Below are 25470 nucleotides of genomic sequence, written 5' to 3'. Positions count from 1 at the left end.
TTGGAGAGCTTTTTAAATTTCAGATTCCTGGGTCTCAATCCTTCTTCTTCATGTACTTTAACTCCCTTTTCACTCCTTACCTATCCCCTTTCCCATTAATATACCAACAATAAGATAATCTCTCATCAATAACTGTATTCACTTACCTTTTCTGATTCATGGAACACAGTTTGATTACTGTGAAGCTCAGCCAAAGATATATCTATTTGCCTAAAATAATAAAGGCATATTACAATTAAATAATTATGTTATTACACTGATATCTTGATTCTATTACTACAGAATGGAATTTGAAATAACGCTGGTATGTCTTGGAGAAAGAAAAAGAAACCTGCTAGGTAGTTTTTTATCTATATGGCAATCTCCCAGGAAATATATATCCTATGAACAACATTACAGGGAAGCTTTAGGGGGTTCTCAAATCACTAGTATGTGTAACCTCGAACTTTTACTCTGGTGATACATTGCACTCTATATTGATTCAACACAGCTCACAAGATAGGGTGCACCACCTGCTCAGACAAGTGTCAGCAGAAGATGACACATGTTTTCATATGGCTGCCCTCTGAACAGCCATTTGTGACCACATGAAACAACCCATGATTTCAATGGCTTGACAACTGTCTTTCATTCTTCCAGTGATAACTTCAGTAGGCAATTACTATAGACAGCAGAATCAAAGTTAGGTAAGTAAGTATTTTCAAAGTCCTACACATTTAAACAATGTTAGTCAATGGCTTCAATGCAACTTTATTCTATCAAAGTGCACTGGCCCAGTACCTGCTTGGGTTAGTCCCATTTTTATGTAGGAAATGCAATTCTAGAGTCAACAGCAAGCCCAAGTGAGCAGGCTCAGGAAACAAGCACCTTCCCAAGTCTGTTCTGAGGTTTATTCTCATGAGTTAAATGGGAACATAGTAATCAATCATTACCTGTGAATTTCTGCATCTGAATTCAGTTTAATTTCATTTACATTTGCATTGTGCATATCTTGCATTTTTGAGAAACGTTCATGTAGAGTAATGCCAGGTGATGGAAAATAATTTGCTGAAAAAGGAAACAAATAGTTTTATCTCAATGTAAAACTGATTCCACTTAAAAGATTACATATAAGCACAGGAAGAAGGGACTCTTTAAAAACATCCAACCTGTTTTCTCTTGAAAATATGGGAGCTGGAGGACCTAAACTTATCTTGCAGATTAATTTGTAGTGCTCGTGTGCTTTCCCAAGCCTAAGCAAGAGTAAAAACACCTGATTTATGAATCCAAGGAATTTCTTCCTATCTGACATGCCTGCTTACTTGTCCTGGGGAAAAGACAGCCTCTCTCAAAGTGAGGACCTTTTTTTCTCCAAGGTAAGACCTTACTATATCTGAGAGGTAAAGATGGCACAGAGCTCTATAGTTGAATGAGAATAAAAATTAACTCCAAAAACAAGCCTGAAACATCAAAACAATTCTGAACAAATGCCAAATGTTCTATTTACATATCACAGAAGACTTTGAATGCCAGTTTACTTTGATTAACATTAAGTGAAGTTCATGAAAACATTCCAAAATCATCTATGCTATAGGCTTTTAATAGGATAGAAAGAGAATACACTTGACCCATCAGAATGCTACTTAAGCAATCTTTTCCCCTAATTTACTGTTCTTGTTCTGAGACAATCTCCTGGATTTTTCTGCAGTATCAGCTCTATTTCTGCCAAAAATCACACTCCTGTGGGTGGGAGAGGCTGGAGCTGAGAGTGTGATCTCTTTCAGACAAACTGCATGCTTTAAAGTAAATATATGCCTATGTTTGAGGGACACAGAGAAAATAATTCATTCTCAAAATATGTTTCATGAAGGTAAGAAAGATTAATGCAATTATCTAGTAAGAAGTATAAAGTAATTTTGAAATTATTGAAGGCCTCCAGCTTATAATACCCACAATTGCCTTATTTATGCAGCGTCACTGGGGAAAGTTGTTCTGCATCACTGAATTTTCCAATTAATGGAAATTTGCCAGAAGCAAAAGCAAAACAAAACAATTTAAAGCATATCTTTAAAACATTTATCATGAAGAATGCCAAAGCAAACTGGACTCTTTCATCGATCATGATCATTCACCATAATCCGTAAGGCACAAAGTCCCAGTAATGCCCCCAGGGGCCTTTAAGACTCTCAGAAAATGATCTAGGTTTCTGGATTTCTTGAGTTTCCTATCTGTTTTTTGCTGCTTCTTCCTCCCAGTTAGGCTATCAGTTATTGTTTCTTGCTGCTCTCCCTTTCTAACTTGCGATTTCTAATCTGCTAACAGTTGAAGCACAAGGTTATTGGAACTACATATAAAGAACAACTAGGCTTGAATAAATGCCTGATACTCTCTCCAAAAGACTTCCTAATTCATGATCTAACTTACAATGAAATATTAATTACTATTAAACTATATCACAGGTGTTTACCTGTATCTCATGAGAAGTTAATATATTATTTTTGTGTTATCCCTAATGTATGTGCAAAATATACCAACCTTTAATTTGATGGATTAGTGCTATGATTTGCTGAGCAAATTCTCTTGTAGGTTTGTTTTCAGTATTCTGAGTTGAGTCAAGATGTTCAAACACTGGATGAAAGTTCTCACTTTTCCTGCCAACAGCAACCAAATCATGGGACATCTGTCTCTCTGTGGAATAGCTAGAAGCAACCCTAGAATAATTTGCAAATGTTTAACTAAATTTGAAACTATTTTGCTGAGAAAATAACTTATTAAAAATTAAAATAGCTATAAAACTAAAAGGATATTTATCTTTTCTTATAATTAAGGCACTAAATTATATGCCATAAAACATGTACAATAACAGGTAGCAGAAAATAGCCACAGATATAGGCTCTGAGTTCTTTAAACCAGAGGTCATTCAATATTTGCCACTTTAATAATAAAATCCTCAAAATTCTAAGTGAGACAATTTTTCTTCAAAAAAATACAAGGAGTTAAAGACACTGTGCAAAAAATAATCAATTAGATTATTTTCTACTCTCAAATGGCCAAAAACATTGTAAATTCAGCAAGATTATACTATCTTGAAATACTACCACACTTGAAAAGCCGATATCAAACATAAGAACCTCTCTGACTTCATAAAAATCCTTATATCTCTATATTAGTAGTTAAAAGCTTAGAATAGTATTTTGAAATCAAAGTCTGTTAAGAGATTAACTTAATTACAAATTTTCACTAAATTCTCAGAAAACAGTCTTAGTTGTTAGCAAAGTTATAATCATTAACACCCATTACAGTGTTCACCCTCAATGTACCCTTAAAGAAATGCTACCATTTATTATATAACCCCAGCTATCTTACCACTTTAATGCCTTTTGAATTTTTATAACTTTCATTAGGAACTCTCCTGACCTCTAAGTACATTTATAAAGTGATAATTATGATAGATAGCTAACAATTATTGAGGCCTTAGCACATGCCAAACATGGCAGTCTAGAGCTTGCCAACATTATCTCACTTAATCTTTACAATAGCCTTATAGGGAAGGCACCATGACACTAAGACAATGGATGTCTTGGTTGTTTTGCTTTACATCCCAGAGGTTGAGCATTCAAATGAATATTGGGTCTTCCAAGTGTCATAATGGAAAACTATACCATATTCCCAGAACACTGCTCTTGCTTAAAACTACTCTTAAATTCTTCGACTGGAGGCAGTTTATGTACCACTGTTAAAAAATGTCTAATTATTTTATATTTATATCTCATTTTGGACTCAAAGTGGCACTGATTAATCAGGTTGCACTCATCTTATTCCTCTGTACTTAACACTAAATTGCTTTTGGCTTTTTTCAAAAATCAAGTTCATTGTCCAAAGAATTGAGATTTACAACTGCTGGGGTTCTTCATGGGTACGTTACAGGCTCTGAAAATAACCCAAAAGAGGGCCCTGAAGTATGTTTTGAATAATAGCAGCACAACTGGAATAAATAATATCTCCTCATATAACAAAAAGAATTCAGATGGGTATATTTTGGGGTATGGGTGCATCATGCACATATTTACTTATTTATTTAAATCACCTAATAGCCATATATCCAAAACTGCTCCAGGGTTATAAGCAGCTTACAGATATTATTTAACTAAAACTTTAAACTCCTCCAACAAAATGGTTTTGAGTGCCTATGCATAACTTATCAGAGGAAAGGCTTCCTTCTGACTTTCCATGCTCCCTGCTCTCAGATCAGCACTGTCAGTGACAACTCCCTGCCATGGCAGAAACACAGAAAAGTGATTATGCAGCGGGTTGATGCCACTGCTGTGGTTTCCTTGATTCATTAGAACTACTTTCATTAGAAGGCCCATTTCCCTTCTTTCTTCCTAATTTGCTCCAAGCTTCCCACTGTGTTATCTGATAACTAGCTAAGAAACATTTACTGGTAAACACTAGAACGCCCTGTAACAACTTCCACTAACAAAGAATTACAAATGCTCTCAGTTTGAAGGGGTTTAATGTTACAATAAGCCTGTTCCACACCACAAAGAGAGCTTTTAGAAACATTTTATAGGCAAAAAATAAGATACTTAAATAGAACTATAAAAATAGTCCATCCACAAGGGGAAATCAGTTGATAAGGGTTTTTTTTTTTTTTTTGCAGCCTCAGTTTCTCCCAAGAGGAAATCAGCTGATAAAGATTTCCAAGTTTTCAGTGGGTAATTATTAACATTTACTTGTAATTTCTTACAAATTAATTACTGGCATAACTCTTGTCCCCCCTCCATGCCACAGTAGTGCTGTAGTATACTTTGAAGCTATATTTAATTTCTGAAATTTCAGTGTTTAAACTTGTTATCAGTTATTAATAAAATTTATCCTAGAGTTCCTCCACTACAGGGTTTTTAATAAAAAAAAATTTAAATTATCATTTTCTAGAAAATATACATTAAAATAGCATAACCCATTAACTTTAGTCTTTTAAAAATAATTATGACACCTCTGCTATAAAAAAACCCTCTTTAGACTTGAGAATGCAGAATGATCTAAGTATTTACATTTGTAAATTTAATCATCTCTAGGTTCATTTTCCTTTTTACTATTTCCTATGACATGCATTGATTAACAAGTTAATAATTTCAGGAAATACCCCCAAAACAAGTAGTTAACCTAAAGAGACCAAATGTTCTCATTTGAGATGCATTTTAGACAGTTTTTAAAATTAAAATACAGCCAAAAACCTGTACTCATAATACTATTTCTGGTACTGGTCTCCCAAGTTCCTGTGTTACCTGCCCCCACTCTCCCCCTATTTATTTTTCTGTTTAAGAATATCCACAGATGTTCTCCCTGAGTGTTGTGCATCATAACTAAGAAAACATAAAAAGATATATTAAACTTTCATTTCCTGTTGTACACACTTAGGATTCATCATAAAAACCAGCTGCATGGCAAAACAACAACAAGAAACCCAACAATCTAAACCAACAGATTCCCCTGCCCTCTGGAAGTTTATATTATGTAACAAAATCCATATGATACATATAGTTTTCCCTTTTGTTTGCTTCTGACTAATAACATTTTGTACAGCATCCTACCGTTCTTAAAGCACTTTTCCAATTATAGTCTCGCGCAGAATAACAATGTTTCAGTCCATCGCGGGCCATATATACAATGGTGGTTGCATATAACAGCATATTTTTACTGTACTTTTTTACGTTTTGCTATGTTTAGATACACAAATAGTTACCATTGTGTTCCGACTGCCTACGGTACTCAGTACAGTACATGCCATACAGGTTTGCAGCCTAGGAGCGACAGGCTATAGCATATAGCCTAGGGGTGTAGCAGGCTGAACCATCTAGGTTTGTGTAAGGACACTCTATGCTGTTCCCATGATGACAATATCACCTAATGACATATTTCTCAGAACATATCCCCGTCGTTAAGTGGTGCATAACTGTATAGTATTTGCTCCTGTCTTTCTAAGAACATACTTAGAAATTCTGGAGTTGAGGGAAAAGGATCAGGGAGACTACTACTCCCCTAATTCAGCTTCTTACTACTTTTTCACAAAAGTCCTCTAAGGGGCCTCGCCAGCCCTAAGACCCATCCAATCCATCTCCTAGACGGCAACCCTTTGGCAGCAGAGTTGGGCCGCCCGCCCTCTCCTACCGGCTAATAACGTCAAGTCAGGCTGGCGGCCGTGGCATGCTTATCTTTCCATTCATTCTCCTTTCCCTCTATTCCTTTTCACTGACTGCCCGCAACCACATGGTTCAAAGTTCCTGTGTATGTTTTTCTGCCACTGCTAACCTGTAAATATAAAATTTTCTTTACCTCATCTCCATGTGTGTAAAGCATACCAGCCTCCAAAGCCTAGCTGACATGTCAACTCCTGCATGACACCTTCCCCAAATCTGCTGGCTGCTGAGTCACACCCCACCTCACACATCACTCTCGGCACGGCACGATGGTATTACCAACACTGCCCTACGTGTCAATAAAACCAAAGGAGAAGAAACCTAATCTTATGCAGCTCTATAGTGTCAGGGCACCCTAACGGACTGTCTCACATAGGGTAGGTCCTCAAAAAGATAGCCACTGAATGAATAAATGATGAATGGAAAGTGACTTGGTCAATTTGAAATGAGTGTTTCAGCTAAAGAGATGATGGACTTCAACACTTTAATTGAGGCCAATTTAATTTTGGTTTTCAGCTGGATTGGCTTACTTTTTATTTAAAATTTTTTATTTAATTTAGACCAATTTAAATTTAAAATATTTAATTTTTTAATAATATAAAATCTCAAATATATGGCCTCCATGTGCCTGTCAGCTTCAGTAGTTACCAACACACGGCCAATCCAAGCAGACTCATAGAGCCAAGAGGAACTGCAGGTTAATTTGGGCCCAAAAGGGTATTGCCAGTGACCTGCCCAACATCACAGAGCTGCTCAGTGGCCCACAGGAAGAGAAAAACCTATGCACCCCGACTGCCAACAGAGTCCCCATACAAGGCTCCCTAAGAAACACTAAGAGAAGCTAAGGTAAAAAACAGAAATGAAAGGGAACCTTCCCTCCATTAACTTTTATTTAAAAAATGCATGTGAGAAATATGGGGGTACTTTAATTTTTTATGCTACATAACATCAAGGTAGCAGGTTTGGGTATCAAATATATCTCCACCTACAACTTATTTTGCCTCCAGCTGAACAGTGTCCATCATAGGTAAACTTGTGTGATTAGGTTACCTTCCTTCAATCTTAGTTACGGTTTTTCACCTTGTTCCCCACCTGTGAAACACCCTTTTCCTCAGAGTATCGGAGTTCCAATGTCCTCTGGGACCCATCACTCACCTCATCCTCTTTCAAGATGGGGAAAGACCTGATGGGCGTAGACAGCTCCTCTCTGTATCTCTTCAGTGTGAAATAAATGATTAGATACGAATGTGGCCAATGTACTCAGTGCACCATCAACTCTGACAGCTGACCGTCCCCACATCCCAGGTGTCTAGGAGCATCCCAGAAGATCAAAGGAGCCTCAGGTCCATCAGCAGCAGCTCACACCAGAAACTAGTACTGCCTCCTCCCTCCCGCTTCCTCCTTCACCCACTTCCTTCCTGGCCTGGCCAAGAGTCAGCCCCTCACCTACTCAGCCCAACGTCAAACTAACACCTCCATTCATCTGCCCCAGGACTTCCTGACATATACAATAGTTCGTGTTTTGGGTATGTAACAACCTTAGTAGAAATTTTCATATTGTGATTCCCTAACTTACATTCTGAAACATATAATTATGATTCACATATAACTTCTGATAATGAAGTTTCTGACAGAGTGGGTCACTAGAATACAGTCTTTGTTAACAGAAGTGTTAACTATGCAGTGAACATTCAAGCAAGTGTCTACTTACTACCGTTCTAGATACAAACTGGAATCTAGAAAAATCACTAGGCAATAACCTTGTGTTTTCAACCATACTGGTAACTGGAAGAACAAATAGCAATACTTGACCAAAGTGAAGAAAGTAAACAAATGCTCAAAATTAATCACCTTAGTCTTTCCCAAAAAAAGTAGACAGACTCTCTAGGTTTTAACCAGCAAATAAAACTCTCTCTGCACTCTATGACTATTTGAATCTTTTCTAGCAGAGAAAAATCTAATTTATGCTACTAGTTGAAAACATAATTCTATGGAGGGCATTAACCACTTTTGTTTTATGGATACTTTATCAGTCCACAAATAATTCAACCCACCAAACTCTTCCTTAACTCATTCATCAATAAAGATTTTATTGACTATGATGCTTTATCATACTGAAAAGATGCACATATTTGTTCAGTTGTTTATTCCTCAGGTCTCTCTCTGAATAGAGAGGATTTTCAGCAGAGGTTCATTTATTCCACAAGCCATCCTGCAGGCCCCACTGACAGGTCATGAGTTTTCACAAAATTACAGTTTATAAGTTCAAAACAAAAGATGCAGCAGCTCCAATTTTGAGCAGTTCATTCTTGTGACACATGATGAAGATCAAGCTTCCATTTCTCATATCAAATTATAAAATTAACTGTTCAGTATCTCTAATGAGGTCTATTAAAATAAAACCCTTCAAAATTGCTATTTCTAGCACTCTTTAAAGGTATTACAATTTATTAATTTTCTTTTAAGTATAAAACACATCAGCCAGGCATCGTGGCTCACACCTGTAATCCTAGCACTCTGGGAAGCAAAGGCAGGAGGATTGCTTGAGCTCAGGAGTTTGAGACCAGCCTCAGCAAGAGTGAGACCCCGTCTCTACTAAAAATAGAAAAAATTAGCCGGACGTGATGGCGCACGCCTGTAGTCCCAGCTACTCAGGAGGCTGAGGCAGGAGGATCGCTTGAGCTCAGGAGTTGGAGGTTGCAGTGAACTATGATGATGCCACTGCACTCTACCTGGCGCAACAGAGTGAGACTCTGTCTCAAAAAAAAAAAAATAAAAAGTTTAAGATCTACGCTGGGTACAGTGGCTCACGCCTATAATCCCAGCACTTTGGGAGGCCAAGCCACTTTGGGGCTGCTTGAGACAAGGAGTTTGCAACCAGCCTGGGCAACATAGCAAGACCCCATGTCTACAAAAAATTTAAAAATTAGCTGGGCATGGTGGCACATGCCTGTAGTCCCAGCTACTCGAGAGGCTAAGGCAAGAGGATCGCTTGAGCCCAGGAATTCGAGGTTACAATGAGTTATGATCATGCCACTGTACTCTAGTCTGGGTGACAGAGCAAGACCCTATCTCTTAAAAAAAATAAAATACAAAGTTTAAGATTTTGGTACATTTGATTGTATGTAATATTACCTCAAAAGAAAAAAGAGGAACTATAAGCAAATTAAGTACTAAAGTATTCAAAAGGGAATACGTAGATGTTTGCAATATACTTTGAAATATATAAAAAAATAAGAGAGGGATAGATGAATAGATAGATATGTGACTATGAAAGTAAACACTTAATTGAAGAATCTAGGTGGTGGGTATATAGGTGTTCACTGTACAGTTCTTTCCACATTTCTGTATGTTTGAATATTTTCATAATATAATATAGGAAAGAAAAAAAGTTTAGGGTAACATTCTTAAACTTGATGCTTATAGCAGCCTGTGTGCTCTTAAGAACTAATAGGCGAACTAACAGCACAAAATTATTTAAGGCATATGAAAAAAGTTTCAAAATTATTAATATGATATTATGGCAACCATGTGTAATATACATGTACATATAAAACTGTGTATGTATGTACATAATATACATATACATAGAAAAATAACAAAAGGAATTATCCTAAATGCGGTAGTAGGGTTATGGATGATTTTTCTCCTTTATTTCTCCAACTTTATGTAATACAGTCATACTTATAAATGCTTTCTATTCACATATATACATATGTATATTTAAAAATATTTTCTGCAAGTGTGATGAATGTAAGGAAAATATGAGGTAGGGGAACTGCCATGTCTCAATTTAAGAAAAGGAACAAAAAACATTTTGCTTTAAAAAAAGGACTTGTGGGTTTACCTCCCGCCCCCTCTCCTATCCCACCTTTTGGATTTTGTTTTCTCTGGTTTTTATTTCAAATACAAATATGAGTGGACTGTGAATATAAATGCACCAAATCAACATGGTCCATCACTTTTTCATTCACATGCTACTGGTGTATGAAGTTAATGAACAGATTCAGCTGACACAGCCAACTGCAGTGCCTTATTGTCAGGATCCAGAAACAGAGGTAATATTCATAATGGAGCAAAGCATGTGAGCCTGGTATAAGAGAATATAATCTATTATAGTAGTAGTCTATTTTTTTTTAAGAATCAGTAAGAGCTAAAGCAAACGTCTTATAAATAAGCATCTTCCCAGATTATAGTCTAATTTCCTCTACCTGGAAGAATCTAGTCGGTTGAGCCCCAGTCATTTTGAGATGGCAGCAAAAACCACATTAAGTCACCCACCTCCTCGAGTTATAAAGGGACATGTGGATTTGAGCCTCAGCCACTCTGACTTAGACAAGTATCTCAGGGCCTCACTTTCCTCCTCTATAAAATCAGGGTCTGCTAAGGTCCCTTCCAGCTCAAAACTTCTCTGAATGTCAGGCAACAGGGAACACAGGCTCCGAGAAACTAAGCAAGGACTAGGTCTTCTTGAACTCCAGCCAGCCAATCCCTGGATAAGGAAAATCTGGCAGCATAAAAACAAGTGAACTCATGAAGAGGAAACAACTCCATGGAATGCCCTGTACCCAAGAAGCATCTGGAGATAGGATGCGGAAACAAGGAGACATGAATCATCCCATATAACTAACTAATCACAGGAAACATCCTCACTACAGGGCTTTTGGGGAAAAATCTAGGCAATCCCTTCCCCTTAATGGACTCTAAACACACTATTAATTCCATTTTTGAAGCTGCAAATAAAGATGACAGAAACACTTATTAAATATAAAAAAAGATAATACCTGAATGTATTTACTGTTTTCCTCATATCTACTTTAACTGTAAGTGTTTTCTTCCTAAGATTGACAGACGAGGGTTTCACATCAGAAAGTTTTTGACTTTTACCCAGCTGGTTACTGGAAGAGTTGCTCTCTTTGCTGCAATCTCCGTCTTTCTTTATTTTTTCCTTCCATTTGTCGTTACAGGGCTTTAAATCAACATCATTTCTATTTGAATGAGTACAGGCAATGAAGTCTTTCTTAGATGGTTTCAAAGGTTCTTTGAATTGCCCATCTTGAGTTCCTCTCCCTCTTCCAACATTAAAAAAATCTAACTCCCTGTTTACAGGGCCTTTTTGAGAACTGTATTTTCTGTTGTCTTCCTTAGAGTACTTCTCAGTTCTCCCATCAGAAAAGTCCTGGTCCCCATCTGAGGGCTTATGACGTTTGTGACCATAGTCATAGGATACTTTGGTTGCTAAACTGGTCTCTGGGTGCTCCCTCTCAGCATGTCGATGACTTTGAGGTGCAAGGTCCCGCTGGTCTTTCTTCTCTAGGTAAGGTGGAAGAGAATGCTTGGGCTTCCACTTTGCATTCCTGGCAGGCTCTCTGTTTTCATACCTCTCCACGTCTTTAGGTCTTTTTGATGTGTGTCCATATTTTCTGAAATCGCGATCCTCGGGATACCTGTGTTGACATAAAGCAGTTTATATTTGCACAAGAGAGAAGAAAGTGAGAATTTATATGTGTAGAATGTTGGGCAGCATGGCTTTAAATGCAGAACGCAGTGTCAAGTTAACCTATAATCCCTTAAACCAATTCATAGAGGAAAATACTATCTTTTTTTATATTCTAGCCATCCACATGATTTACTCTAAAAAGAAATACTTCACTACTACCAGTAGACCACAACTAAATTACAATGCTTTTAATCTTTTTAGACAAAAGCTTTTCAAAGTGGTTATCTACAACCATAAAGTAAACAGACTTTTTCACTTGAGGCTTTTTTTTTTTTTTTTTTTGAGACAGAGTCTTACTCTGTTGCCCGGGCTAGAGTGAGTGCCGTGGCATCAGCCTAGCTCATAGCAACCTCAAACTCCTGGGCTCAAGCGATCCTCCTGCCTCAGCCTCCCGAGTAGCTGGGACTACAGGCATGTGCCACCATGCCCGGCTAATTTTTTCCATATATATTTTTAGTTGTCCATATAATTTCTTTCTATTTTTAGTAGAGACAGGGTCTTGCTCTTGCTCAGGGTGGTCTCAAACCCCTGAGCTCAAATAATCCACCGGCCTCGGCCTCCCAGAGTGCTAGGATTACAGGCGTGAGCCACTGCGCCCGGCTGACTTGAGGCTTTTTATACCAAATTACCCACGTTTAATGTTTTCCTATACCTCTTCTGAAAAGAGCTCCTTGTCTCAAAGTCTTCAGAGACTCTTCTAGGTGACTGGTAATATTTTTCTTCTTGTAGCCTCTGGTGCCTCAACTCATCTTCATGCCACTTTCCTTCAAATCTAAAAGAATCAGCTAGTAACCTCTGAGGTGGTTTCCCTTCTTTTCCACTTCCTCTAACTCTATGGTCATCAGGAGTATACCTTCCTTGCACTTTTGGGGGGTAACAATTCCTGTCATGCTCTTTGTACAGTATACCCTCTGAGTATTTGGGCACATACTGAGATCTTCTGTTACCAGCCCCTTTTCCAGGCGAATATCCTCGGTGAGGCTTATACATATAAAAATTTTCTACAGAGTTTCTTCTTATGTTTGGGGAAGGTGATCTATTTTCATAAGATCGGTAATACATATTTCCATGAGTGGCAATCCTTGGTTTACTTTGTCCATGTTTCTCACTGTCCATTCTCCAAGTGATAGGTCTTTTGGGATCCTTCCTATATTCACAGCCATAATGCCCATGAGGATGCTTTTGCTTGTAGTATTCAGGATTTCTAGGTACTGGAGATAAAGACCTATGTAGCAAACAAAGAAAGTTTAATCCATTTAAAGACAATAAACTAAGATTGTCTTAATATGACCTACCTAAAACACTTTCTTTTCCTAGATTTCTACCGCTTCTTTCACTCAAACTAAATTCATCAATTTGCTATATATGCATTTTAAATTGTACATTGGAGGGTCTGATTATGGTAATGCCCAATTCAACAAGCATTTTCTTTCCATATGAACTAATGTCATCTCCTACACTAATATATTCCCTGAGCTTATCAAAATGAGCTGAGCACACCTGTCCTACTGGAAGAAGACCAGCTTAGCTATACAGCAGGATCCATTTTGGAAGATTGCTGACAGCAAAGTTCTAGCAAAAGGGGATGCAGTGACTTAGAAAGGGAAGTCAGCAAAAGCTTACATCAGGTTCAACGGTCAGGTAAGAAACAAGCAGGGAAGCTAGATTCACACAAATAAATGTGTATGAGAACGTTTGGAAAACTGAACATGACTTCTGAAAATAAACTAGATTCTAAGATTTAATGATGTTACAACCCAAACTCAGACCAAAGACTGGCCCCAGAGTTTCTCTAATTGATTGTCTATTTTGTCTACTAAGGCTGTATCAAGGAGCAAAACATATACACTTAACCGGGACAGAGAGGGGGAAGAAGAGGCTCTTAAGACTTGAATCTCAGCTAGGAGCAGTGGCTCACACCTCTAATTCCAGCACTTTGGGAGTTTGAGGTGGGAGTATTGCTTGAGGCCAGGAGTTCGAGACCAGCCTGAGCAAAATAGCAAGACTCCATCTCTATAAGAAATGTAAAAATTAGCTGGGCATGGTGATACACAACGTGTAGTCCCAGCTACTCGGGAGGCTGAGGGGGGAGGATAACTTGAGCCCAGGAGTTTGAGGCTGCAATGAGCCACAGCCCAGGCAACAGGGCAAGACCCAGACTCAAAAAAAGAAAAAAAAAAAGACTTGAATCTCATGCTTAGTTCCTCCACAAATGCTTCTAACATAGATAAGTTGCTTTTCTTTCCCAGACCTGTTCTCTTACATATCAAATGGAAGATGTGCTGTTCAAACAGAGGAGAAGGTATGCTTTAATGCAACTATAATACGCTCCCCAAACACATATCTTTTCTGTACCTCAGCATTGCCAACATTGAGCCTTGTATTACCACTAAGGAGGAAGGCTCCTGTATCCAGAGAAACCAGTCTGGGTTGCCTGACTTAAAGATAAGAGAGAGGAGCGACACTATCTGGAACACAATAAAGTTCAATTTTGTACTTGGAGACCTGTCCTTGCATCTGACCTGCCCAATTTCCCAATCTCCTCCCGGAGGCTTTAGTGTCTTCTAATCAATGAAGAAGCTACCCTTGTAGCTTTTGCTATTGTCCCCTCTCAGAAGCTGCCACGGAGTTGCAGCAACCATGAGTGAATCCCTTTCCTTTTAATGATAAGTCTGTGTCCTCCCTGTAAGCAAGGAGGCAGACCTATCTTCCTCATGTATCTGCTGGGACTTATGTACTAGACTTGACGATATTGCCCTCTGGAGTCACCAAGCTAGACCACTGGCGAGCATTACCTAGCTGAAGCAGGGACTCTGCCACCCAACTATCTACATGTTATCACAGGAGGAAGCAGGTGGAGCCTTTGAGGACTTCCTGGAAGATTTCATCTCTTTCACTGCTAAGGAGAAAAGCTGGCAAACACAGGCAGAGGGCTTCCAGATTGGATGAAATATCCAATCTCTTACCTTAATCCTTACTTCACATTAAATATTGCTTTGATATTTTATCATACTTATTGCACAGTGCCCCTTTCTTCTGCAGAAGGTTGCTGGATTGGTTGCTATTGTTTTCAATTCTGCTAAAGGGACAAAAGAGACTCAAGGAGTCTGTTGGGAGACAATTCTCCACAGTCTCTTGAGTTCTGCTAGAGAGGGTGACAGCTTTTGTTCCAATGCAAACAGTCTTGGAAGATAAAGACAGGGTTTCCCTCAGGGATAAAGGGCCCATTTGTTTGCTGGCCAGGATAATATCATAAGGTCTCCTCCAAGGCAAAAGCTGGGAGGGTTTGTTTGCAGCCCTTGAAAAGGGACTCAGGTTCCTCACCTGTGTCGTAACCCCACTGCCTGTGTTATAATCTGCAGCACTCACCCAGCCAGCCACTCTGCAGTGCTGGCCCTCAGGGGACCTAGAGGGTAAGGGCAACAACAGGAACACAAGCTCAAGCTGCCTGCTGTACTCTGAGTAATAAAGGCCTTTGTCTCTGACCCAGGAGTGCCCTGTGGCAGCTAATGTGTTGGTTTGCAAGTAGGGTAAAATATCAGACCCTTTACAGTTCTTGGCAAAGAAACCTGAGAAGGAATCCGGAAATCAGGCACTAAGCTTGGCAGGGTCTCCTGTGCCCCTCACCAGGGCCTTTTGTGTTATCACAAAACAGCCTCTCCAATATCCTTCATGCTAAAAGCATTTGCTTTTTCACATTCCCTTTTCTTTCTAAAGTTCCATTACAACTTGGTCTTGTGAATTTTACAAAATGAAAACTGTTGAAGAAATGATCGATTGGTCATTGCATAACCAAAATGAACAAGCACAATGGCCAAGTTACATTAACATGACAAATCTTGGTCTGCCTTTTGTGTACAAAATTATGGTCCTTTTTAAAGTCCTAGAACATACTAATTGCATTTATAGCTCTGTGCCTTTGCTCCTATTCTCCTCCTTAAATGGAATAATTTTCTTCATTCTTTCTGCCTTTAGAAATTCTACCTATTCTTGTATGGCCAGTTTAAATTTTTTTTATCTCTTCTTTGAAAATCTCCTTAGTATTCCCCTTTCCCCTCCATAAAAGTAGAATTATTCCCACCCCTCTACAGATCCAGAATACTCTGTCCCACTCAGTAACAAAGCATTTTTCCCACTGTATCATGGTTGGCTACGGTGTCAGTCTCCCCAGCCAGCCTGTAAGCTTGCTGAGGCCATGGAAGATGGCATGTTCGCCTTTGTAGCCCCAGCACCTGGCTGTAGCAGGTGTACAATAAAGACTAGTTAAATTATTGCAATCTAATTATATATACTATTGATACTACCAAGCAGGACAGAGTTGAACTACAATAAAACTATTCAAAACTCTACTATTCTGCCATGAAGAAGAAGGGACTCCTCTCTATTTTCTATTTCCAAATTTCTTTGAATATATTGATTATCATCGTCTACAGCCATACCACCCTGAACGTGCCTGATCTCATCTGAATATACTGATTATAAAAAAATATAACATGAAATACACACTAAAGAGTTCTAAAGTACTCACTAATTCAAATAATATGACACTCTCAAAGATGTTTCTCACTCTCCCTTGCTGTGGTCATTGCATTTCTTTTTTTATTATGGATTAATTCTAGCGGCCAGCCATAATTAAATAAAGCTGTCAGCTCCTAGAATCTAGAAACACAACCTCTGCCATGATAGAGCACCTACTGTGAATAACCAGGCCCCATGAACTTATTAAAATAAGTTTTTACCAGCACTGGTGAATTTGAAAGCCGCAGCACATCCCAAATCCAAGTGTACTCTGCTAACTGCTCACCTGTGTTTCCATCTGGGGGATCTAGATCGGGACCGTGCCATCCTTTGACACGTGAGCCACTATCCACTTTTTATACTGCAAAGAAACACAGTATTAGCAAATCTGTAGAAAGAGCCTGCAATTTGCTCTAAAACACAGTGAATGCCACCAAGAAAAAGTTACTTAACCCCTCTGTGCCATAGTTTCCTCATCTATAAAATGGGAATAATAATAATAGCACCACCCTTATTGGAATGTTGTCAGGATAAAATGAATTAAATCAGGGCTCAGAAAACTTTTTCGTAAAGGGCCAAATAGTAACTATTTTAGGTTTTGCAGGCCATATAAAGTTTCTGTTATATCTGTTTCTTCTCTTTTTAAACAACTCTTTAAAAATGTAAAAACATGGCTAGACCGCATTGAGATGTGCCGTAAGTATAAAATACATGTCAGTTTCAAAGAATTGATACAAAAAAAGAAGGCAAGATATTTCATTAAGATATTTCTAATATTGATTACATGTTGAAATAGTATTTTGGGTATACTGGGTTAAATACACTATGCTGTTAAAATTAATTTTTTAAAAATGTAAAAACTATTTTTAGTTCAAGGGCCATACAAAAATAGGCCCATCGAGCCAAATGTACCATAGTTTGATGACCCCTGAGTTAAGTCATGAGAAGAGCTTATTGGTGTCTGGAACACAGCAACTGCCAAATAAGTCTTCCAAAAAGTGAAAAAAATTACCCAGAATTCCTCTATCTGAACACAACTACTACTTTCCCATCTTTCATCATGTACAGAAACACTTCATGTAATCACAGTCAAAATGCTTAGAAATATATGATAGTGTATCTTACTTTTCAAATTGTTGGATTACAAGAATTATAATTCCTAATGATAATACTCAATTGCTGCCTGACTTTCCACCAAGTAAATATACCCAAAATCTAATTAAGCATTATTAGACATTTAGTTTGCTTCTGATTTTTAGCTAAAACAAATGTCAAATAAGTAAATTTTAAAAGGCATTTCTAAACTTGATTTTTCAAATATTCTTCAGTCTTTAAAAGAAACTGATAGCTTTAGGAAATGAATTTTAAACATATGTAATTAGGGTATAATCTTCTACACTAGCTATTATGTACATCTCAGTAGTCCTCCTCCATTCTGATACTATATTTAAGTAGTTCCCAACTTACTGGCCCCAAACCCCTGGTGCCTTTTAAAATTAATACCATGGGTTCGTAAATAATCATGGAACCATCATGCACAGAATACAGAATGAATATGTCTCATATAGTAGGCACCTCACTTTTACAAATTCCTGAAGATACTGTGGTAATTACTAAAATATAAATGGTTTCTTGTCACTATGCAGCTTTTCTACCCATAAATACAAAAAGTACAATTATTATGCAGACATCAGTTTAAAAGGGGGTCCTCATACTCAAAACATTTGCAAACTACTGTTATGAATTTCAGAAGGAAGTAAAAACACAAGGTCAAAGGACTTGAACTAGATCACTCACCATAGGAAGTACAATTAATTCCGTACACCGCCTCTTTCCAAAAAGAATTTGCAGCTAGGAAGAACAATTAGTTCAAAAGTGTTACGAAATTAAAACATTAAAGGAAAAAAATGTTTACTTAATAACCAAAAATATCAAAATGTATTCATTCAACAAATTTTACTGAGTACATTTTATTTACCAGGCAATGTTCCAAGGATACAGCAGTAGACAAAAACGGGAAAAATTCCTGTCATGGTAGAGATTATATTCTATTGGAGAGATTCTAATTTAACTAAAGAAACTTTGGGTATCAGTTCCTATCTATTAAATTTAACAAAAATAATAAACCCAAAGTTTATGTGCATGGGAGGAGAGAAAATATTGCTAATGATATAAAAGCAAAACTTTTCTGGAGAGTAATCTTTCATTTTTTTGTTTACAAAACAGATTTATTCAGATATAGTTCACATGCCATACAATTCATTCATTTAAAGTCTACCATTCAATGATTTTTAGTATATTCACAGGGATGTACAACCATATCACAGTCTAATTTTAGAACATATTCTTTACCCCTAAAAGAAACCCCATTAGCAGTGACTCCTCACTCCTCTTCTCCACCATTTAACCACTAACCTACTCTCTGTTTCTATGGATTTGCCTATTCTGGACGTTTCACATAAATGGGATCATACAATATGTGGTCTTTTGTGACTGGCTTCTTTCGCTTAGCAGGATGTTTTCAAAGTTCATCCATGTTGTAGCATCCTTCCTTTGACCATACTCCTTTTTCTTGTGGTCAAATAATACATATTCCCTTGTATGAGTATACTATATTTTGTTCATTCATCTCATGATGCACATTTGGGTTGTTTCCACCTGTTGGCTATTATGAATAATGCTCCTATGAACATTTTTGTACAGGTTTTTGTGTGGACATATGTTTTCATTCATCTTAGGCCTATATCCAGGAGTGGAATAGTTGGGTCATATTGTAATTCCATGTTTAACTTTTTGAAGAACTGCCAAACTTTTCCAAAGTGGCTGCACCATTTTATATTCCCACCAGCAGCATATGAGGATTCCAATATCTCTACATCTTTGAAATACTTATTATCTGTCTTTTTAATTATAGCCATTCTAGTGGATATGAAGTGGTATCTCATTATGGTTTTGATTTGCATTTCTCTAATGACTAATGGAGGGTAATACTGAAACATGTAAGAAACTATCAAGCTAACCATGCCTCCTTTCCTTTAATCTAGTAATGTAAGCTTAAACTTATTATTTTAAGAAAGTAACTTAAAAGAAAAAAAGCAGCTGTGTGTACTGTTTATATCAGCATTATTTATAACAGGAAAGAAAATAACCTAGAAAAACTAGTTATAACCCAAATGCTCAACAATCAGTAAAATATTAAATAAACATATTAAGAAAATATATACATCTAGTTGCTTCCTACCTTTCTCCTAGCCTTATGTGTGTCTTTTCCCCCACATACCCTGTTAGTCCACCACACCACACTGCTTGCTTTCCTTGCTCAGGCTGTGCTGTTCCCACCACATAGATGGCTGTCCCTCAGTTGGCCAGGGCCCCGACACTCTTCTACTGGCTTTCTTTTTTTTCCCCCTGGGTTTCTTTCACCTTGGGAATTCTGGGTTTATTTTGTAATTATTTCAATACAGTATGAGTATTTATTTACAAAATTGTATTTATTTCACTAGGCAAAAGACTCCAAATATAATAGTATATCACAGAACACAAAACTCAAATGATGTATGAATGTATGAGATACTTAAATTCATTAATAATTGGGAAAGTGCAAATTAAGATCATAACCATTTTACACCCATCAGATTGACAACAAAAAAAAATTAAGTTGCATATTCCAAAGTGTTGGCAAACATGTAGAACAGTAGGAACTCTCACGTACTGCTAGATGAATTATACATGAGTACAGTATAACCAGTTTGAAAATACAGTCAACCCTTGGGATACTCAGGGGGTTGGTTCCAGGACCCCCGAGTGTACCAAAATCCATGCATACTCAAGTCACACAGTTGGAACCCACGTAGACAAAAAGCCAGCCCTCTGAACAGACAGGTTTTGCATCCCACAAATAATGTATTGTTGATCTATGTTTGATTTTTAAAAATCCACATATAAAGGGACCTGCACAGTTCAAACCTGTGCTGTTCAAGGGTCAGCTGTAGTTTGGTGGTACCCAATAAAGTTGAACATGCCCAAATCCCACAGCCCACAATTCCATGCTGGAATATGTAAATGTACATATAAGATACTAAGAGAAAGATGAGGATGAAGGTGGAAGATTAATGTAAAATTACTGTATATTGTGATAAAGTAGAAAAATTGCAACTAGAAAATGGGAAAAGAAGAGAGAGGAAGAGAGAATAATAGAAACAGTTTCACTGGTATGTATACAATAGGTGGGATTAAGGGATACTGGGAGGAAAAAACTGATACATTTGATATTAAGAAGTTAAACAAATCAATACACAGTGCTGAGGCAACTGGATATCCACAAACAAAAGAATATAGTTTGACCCTACCTCACACCATATAAAAAAATTAACTTAAAATGGATCAGGGACCTAAATGTAAGAGCTAAATTTATAAAACTTAGAAGAAAACATAAAAATAAATAATCTTTGTGACCTTGGATTAGGCAGTAGTTTCTAAGATATGATGCCAAAAACACAAGCAACAAAAGAAAAAATAAACTGGACATCATCAAGATTTAAAATGTTTATGATACAAATGATGCCACCAAAAAAGTGAAAAGACAATCCATAGAATGGGAGAAAATCGTTTGCAAGTCATTTATCTGATAAAGGATTGTATCTAGACTATATAAAGAACTTTTACAACTCAATAATATACAGACAATTAAGCAAGTTTAAAAATAGACAAAGGAGATAAACAGACATTTCTCCAAAGAAGATATACAAATGGCCAATAATCACATAACATCACTAATCATTAGGGGAATGCAAATTAAAACACTTCACACCAATAAGGACAGCTATAATCAAAAAGCCAGACAATATAAGTGTTTCAAAGATGTAGTGATACTGGAATCCTCATATGCTGCTGGTGGGAATATAAAATGGTACAGCCACTTTGGAAAAGTTTGGCAGTTCTTCAAAAAGTTAAACATGGAGTTACCATATGACTCAACTATTCCATTCCTGGATATAGGCCCAAGATGAATGAAAACATATGTCCACACAAAAACCTGTACAAAAATGTTCATAGGAGCATTATTCATAATAGCCAACAGGTGGAAACAACCCAAATGTGCATTGAGAGAAGAACGAATGTACAAAATGTAACATACCCATACAAAGGAATATGTATCATTTGAACACAAAAAAGGATTATGGTCAAAGGAAGGATGCTACAACATGGATGAATTTTGAAAATAGTATGCTAAGTGAAAGAAGCCAGTCACAAAAGACCACATATTGTATGATCCCATTTATGTGAAATATCCAGAATAGGCAAATCCATAGAAACAGAAAGTACACTGGTGGTTGCTTGTGTGGAGGAAGAGGTGAGGGGGATGGGGAGTGATGGCTAATGGGCAAGAGGTTTCTTTTAGGGATGAAGAAAATGTCCTAAAATTAGACCGTGGTACTTACACAACTCTATGAATATACTAAAAATCATTGAACTGTACACTTTAAATGGGTGAATTGTGTGTTATGTTAATTTTATCTCAATAAAGCTGTTACAAAAAAAAAAAAACCAAGATCAACTGACAGAGATTCCTCACTAAATGTAAATTGAGCATTCACAAATGCAAAGAATCATAATTTCCCAGGAAAGCCTTTCCGACAAAGAAGCCACACTCCCATCACAGAACTGCACCAAGTCAGAGTCCACAGTACAAGAAAGCAATCAGCAGATCAGAGAGAAGTGGAAGCCAGTCACAAGGAGACCAAACATGGATTATTCTCTTGGCCATAGCAGTGAGGTGTTATTGCCAGTTCTTCAGTAAGGAAGAGAGGGGAGCTGATACAGAACTCCACCGATATCTGTCATCCTACTTTGACTACATGGATGCAATGTGTTTCTCAGACACACACAAAGATAAATAAGCAGATAGAGATGCAAAGTCATTTTAGAAAGAGTTAAGTATAAAGGTAAATGATTAGAACAAAAATACAAAATCTTCCTAAATACCCACAAATACCCCCAATTTTTTTTAAATAAAAGAGCAAAATATACACCTCTCATAGAGAAAGGAATGGCAAATATAATAACATACACATAATTATAAAATAATATAGGGTTGAAGCCAAATGTATCAATCCTAACAATAAACGTGAATGGACTTAACTCACCTATTACAATAAAAAGTTTCAATTTGGCTCACAAAACAAAATTCAAGAAGTTTTATAAAAGACACATCTAAAACAAAGTGATTCTAAAAGGTTAAACATAGGCCGGGCACGGTGGCTCACGCCTGTAATCCTAGCACTCTGGGAGGCCGAGGTGGGCGGATCGTTTGAGCTCAGGAGTTCGAGACCAGCCTGAGCAAGAGCGAGACCCCATCTCTACCAAAAATAGAAAGAAATTATATGGACAGCTAAAAATATATATAGAAAAAATTAGCTGGGCATGGTGGCGCATGCCTGTAGTCCCAGCTACTCGGGAGGCTGAGACAGGAGGATCGCTTGAGCTCAGGAGTTTGAGGTTGCTGTGAGCTAGGCTGACGCCACGGCACTCACTCTAGCCTGGGCAACAGAGTGAGACTCTGTCTCAAAAAAAAAAAAAAAAAAAAAAAATAAAAGGTTAAACATAAAAGGTTGGACAAAGTATACTAGGCAAATAGAAACAAAAAGAGAGTAGGGTTGGTAATCCTACTATCAGGCAAAGCAGAATTCATGTCCCAAAGCATTAGCTGGGACACAGAAGACACTTTTTAATGCTAAAAGCCATATTCCACAATAAAGATATAACACATATAAATATACATATTTATATGAATATAACATAGCAATCATCTTTATGAAACAAAAACTACAAGAGATGTGAGGAGGCATAGATAGAAACACACTAAGAAGGTCCAGGCACAGTGGTTCACACCTGTAATCCCAGCACTTTGGGAGGCCAAGGCAGGAGGATTGCTTGAGGCCAGGAGTTGGAGACCAGCCTGGGCAACATAGTGAGACCCCATCTCTACCAAAAATAAAAAAAATTAGCCAGGCATGATGGTGCATGCCTGTAGTGTCCCAACTACTTGAGATGGTGAGGTGGGAAGATTGCTTGAGCCCAGAAGCTCAAGGTTGCAGTGAGCTGTGATCATATCTCTTTACTCCAGCCTGAGCAACAGAGTAAACTCCACCTCTAAAAAATAAAAAAAATAAGTTAAAAAAAAGAAAGGGAAAAAAACCCCCACACTAATAATAGGATACTTTAACACACCACTCTCAGTATAAGACATATTAGGTGAACCAAAAATAAGGAGATAGAAGATCTAAACAATATAATCAATAGTAATCTTATGGATATTTATTAAACTCTATACCCTGATACCAGAGAATACAGTTTCAAGTGCCCACACCACATTCACCAAAATAATAATATATTAGGTCACAAAGAAAACATCAATAACTTCCATAAAGTGGAAATATTACAAATAATACTGTCTGATTATAATGCAATAAAACTAGAATTTACTAATAAAAAATTAAAAAACAGAAAGGCCCTTCCAACTAGAAATTTAAAATCCCCCTGTTAAACAACTTCTGGGTATTCTATAACTGAAATCATAGATTTTTAAAGAAACAATGACAATGAAAACACTACATATCAGATTCTTTTTTTTTTTTTTTTTTTGAAACAGAGTCTCGCTCTGTTGCCCGGGCTAGAGTGAGTGCCGTGGCATCCTCCTAGCTCACAGCAACCTCAAACTCCTGGGCTCAAGCGATCCTCCTGCCTCAGCCTCCCGAGTAGCTGGGACTACAGGCATGCGCCACCATGCCCGGCTAATTTTTTTCTATATATTTTTAGTTGTCCATATAATTTCTTTCTATTTTTAGTAGAGACGGGGTCTCGCTCTCGCTCAGGCTGGTCTCGAACTCCTGAGCTCAAAGGATCCCCCCGCCTCGGCCTCCCAAGTGCTAGGATTACAGGCGTGAGCCACCACGCCCGGCCCCTACATATCAGATTCTATGGGATGCATTTAAAACAGTGATCAGAGAAAAATTTATTACATTAAACATCTTTATCAGTAAAAAAGAAAGAAGAAAAAGAAATGAATTTGTTCCCAAGGTCAAAAAACCTTAAAAACAACAAATCAAACCAAAAGAAAGGACATGGAAGGAAATAATATAAAAATGAAGGAAGAGAATAAGGAAGAAAATAGAAAAAGAGATCTAATTAATAATTCAAAATTCTGTAGTATTTGAAAAAATTAACAAAATAAACAACTAGATAACTTGATTAAGAAAAAAGAGAGCTTCTTCTGGAAAGAAGCTTAAAAGAAAAAAAAAGAGAGAAAGCATGAATATACAAAATAAGAAATGCTATGAAGGAAATAACAATTGGAATAAAAGAAAGTTTTTTTAAAATCATAAAAGATTACTTTGTAGACCTCTACCAAATAAATTTGAAAACCCAGATGAAGGAGATAATTTGCTAGAAAAATACAGATGACCAAAATTTACTCCATTAGAGTTAGAAAGCTTAGATAGACCAATTTCCATAGAAAAAACAAAGAAAGTTATAAAGGAAATATTACATGAAAAAGCATCAGGCCCAGATGGTTTCATAGGGAATTCTACTAAACCTTCAAACACCAGAGAGCCTCAGTGCTCTATAAATTATTCCATAGACAGTATAGCACAAGAAAAATCAAGCCTGCAGGAACATCAACGTTTGGAAGAAGAGAAACCGGCAAAAGAAAAACCGAGAAGGAACTTTGTGTGAGGAATGACGGAACCCTGGAAAGTAGAATCTCAGAAAGTAACAAAGGGAGACTTCCGTGGCAAATGCTGCAAAGAGATTAAATAAAAGGAATGAAACGTGGTTAACACATGGCTTGAGGACTAAGTGGATGGTCAGGAGACTGAGAAAGCCAATTATTAACAACTCTTTCAAACAGTCCGTCTGGAAAGGGGAGCAGAGAAACTGGGTGGTGGCGGGGTGATTAGGGTTCTAGGGAGGAGATGTATTCTTGATAAGGAGGGACTATTTGCCTGGCATTAGGGATCTAAAGAAGAATGACTGTCATAGTAGAGATTAGTCTAGGTCCAATTAGTGCCATGTTTCCTTCAATTTCTTAGCATTAACTCCAAATGAGGTAGTCATTTTCTCCCACTATTCCATATTTCCATATTACTTTCTTCATTAGTCCAAAGTGAATTTTTATCAGTGGTCACATTCTATGTTATTTAGCAAATATTACTAAGTGCTAGTGATTGCTGGGGGCTAGGAATACAAAGTTGGAAGAGACCTAGTTTC

General features: G+C 37.4%; 1 protein-coding gene across 2 annotated transcripts in view; it reads right to left on the bottom strand.

Moving 5' to 3' along the window:
• The window catches only part of BCLAF3 (BCLAF1 and THRAP3 family member 3), a 39829-nt gene extending 23302 nt beyond the window's left edge, over positions 1-16527 (bottom strand). For both annotated transcript variants that reach the window (XM_069463868.1, XM_069463869.1), the window contains exons 1-6: positions 16487-16527; positions 12335-12907; positions 10967-11629; positions 2515-2690; positions 933-1047; positions 147-210 (exon numbers count right to left, since the gene is read on the bottom strand). In XM_069463868.1, coding sequence (XP_069319969.1) covers positions 147-210; positions 933-1047; positions 2515-2690; positions 10967-11629; positions 12335-12907; positions 16487-16527 — 1632 coding nt within the window. The remainder of the gene's footprint in view (positions 1-146; positions 211-932; positions 1048-2514; positions 2691-10966; positions 11630-12334; positions 12908-16486) is intronic.
• Positions 16528-25470: the final 8943 nt, after the last annotated feature.

This window comes from Eulemur rufifrons, chromosome 30 (genome assembly GCF_041146395.1).
Source record: "Eulemur rufifrons isolate Redbay chromosome 30, OSU_ERuf_1, whole genome shotgun sequence".
NCBI lineage: Eukaryota > Metazoa > Chordata > Mammalia > Primates > Lemuridae > Eulemur > Eulemur rufifrons.
Note: the sequence above shows the minus strand (reverse complement) of the source record. Positions and strands in the feature narration are given on the sequence as shown.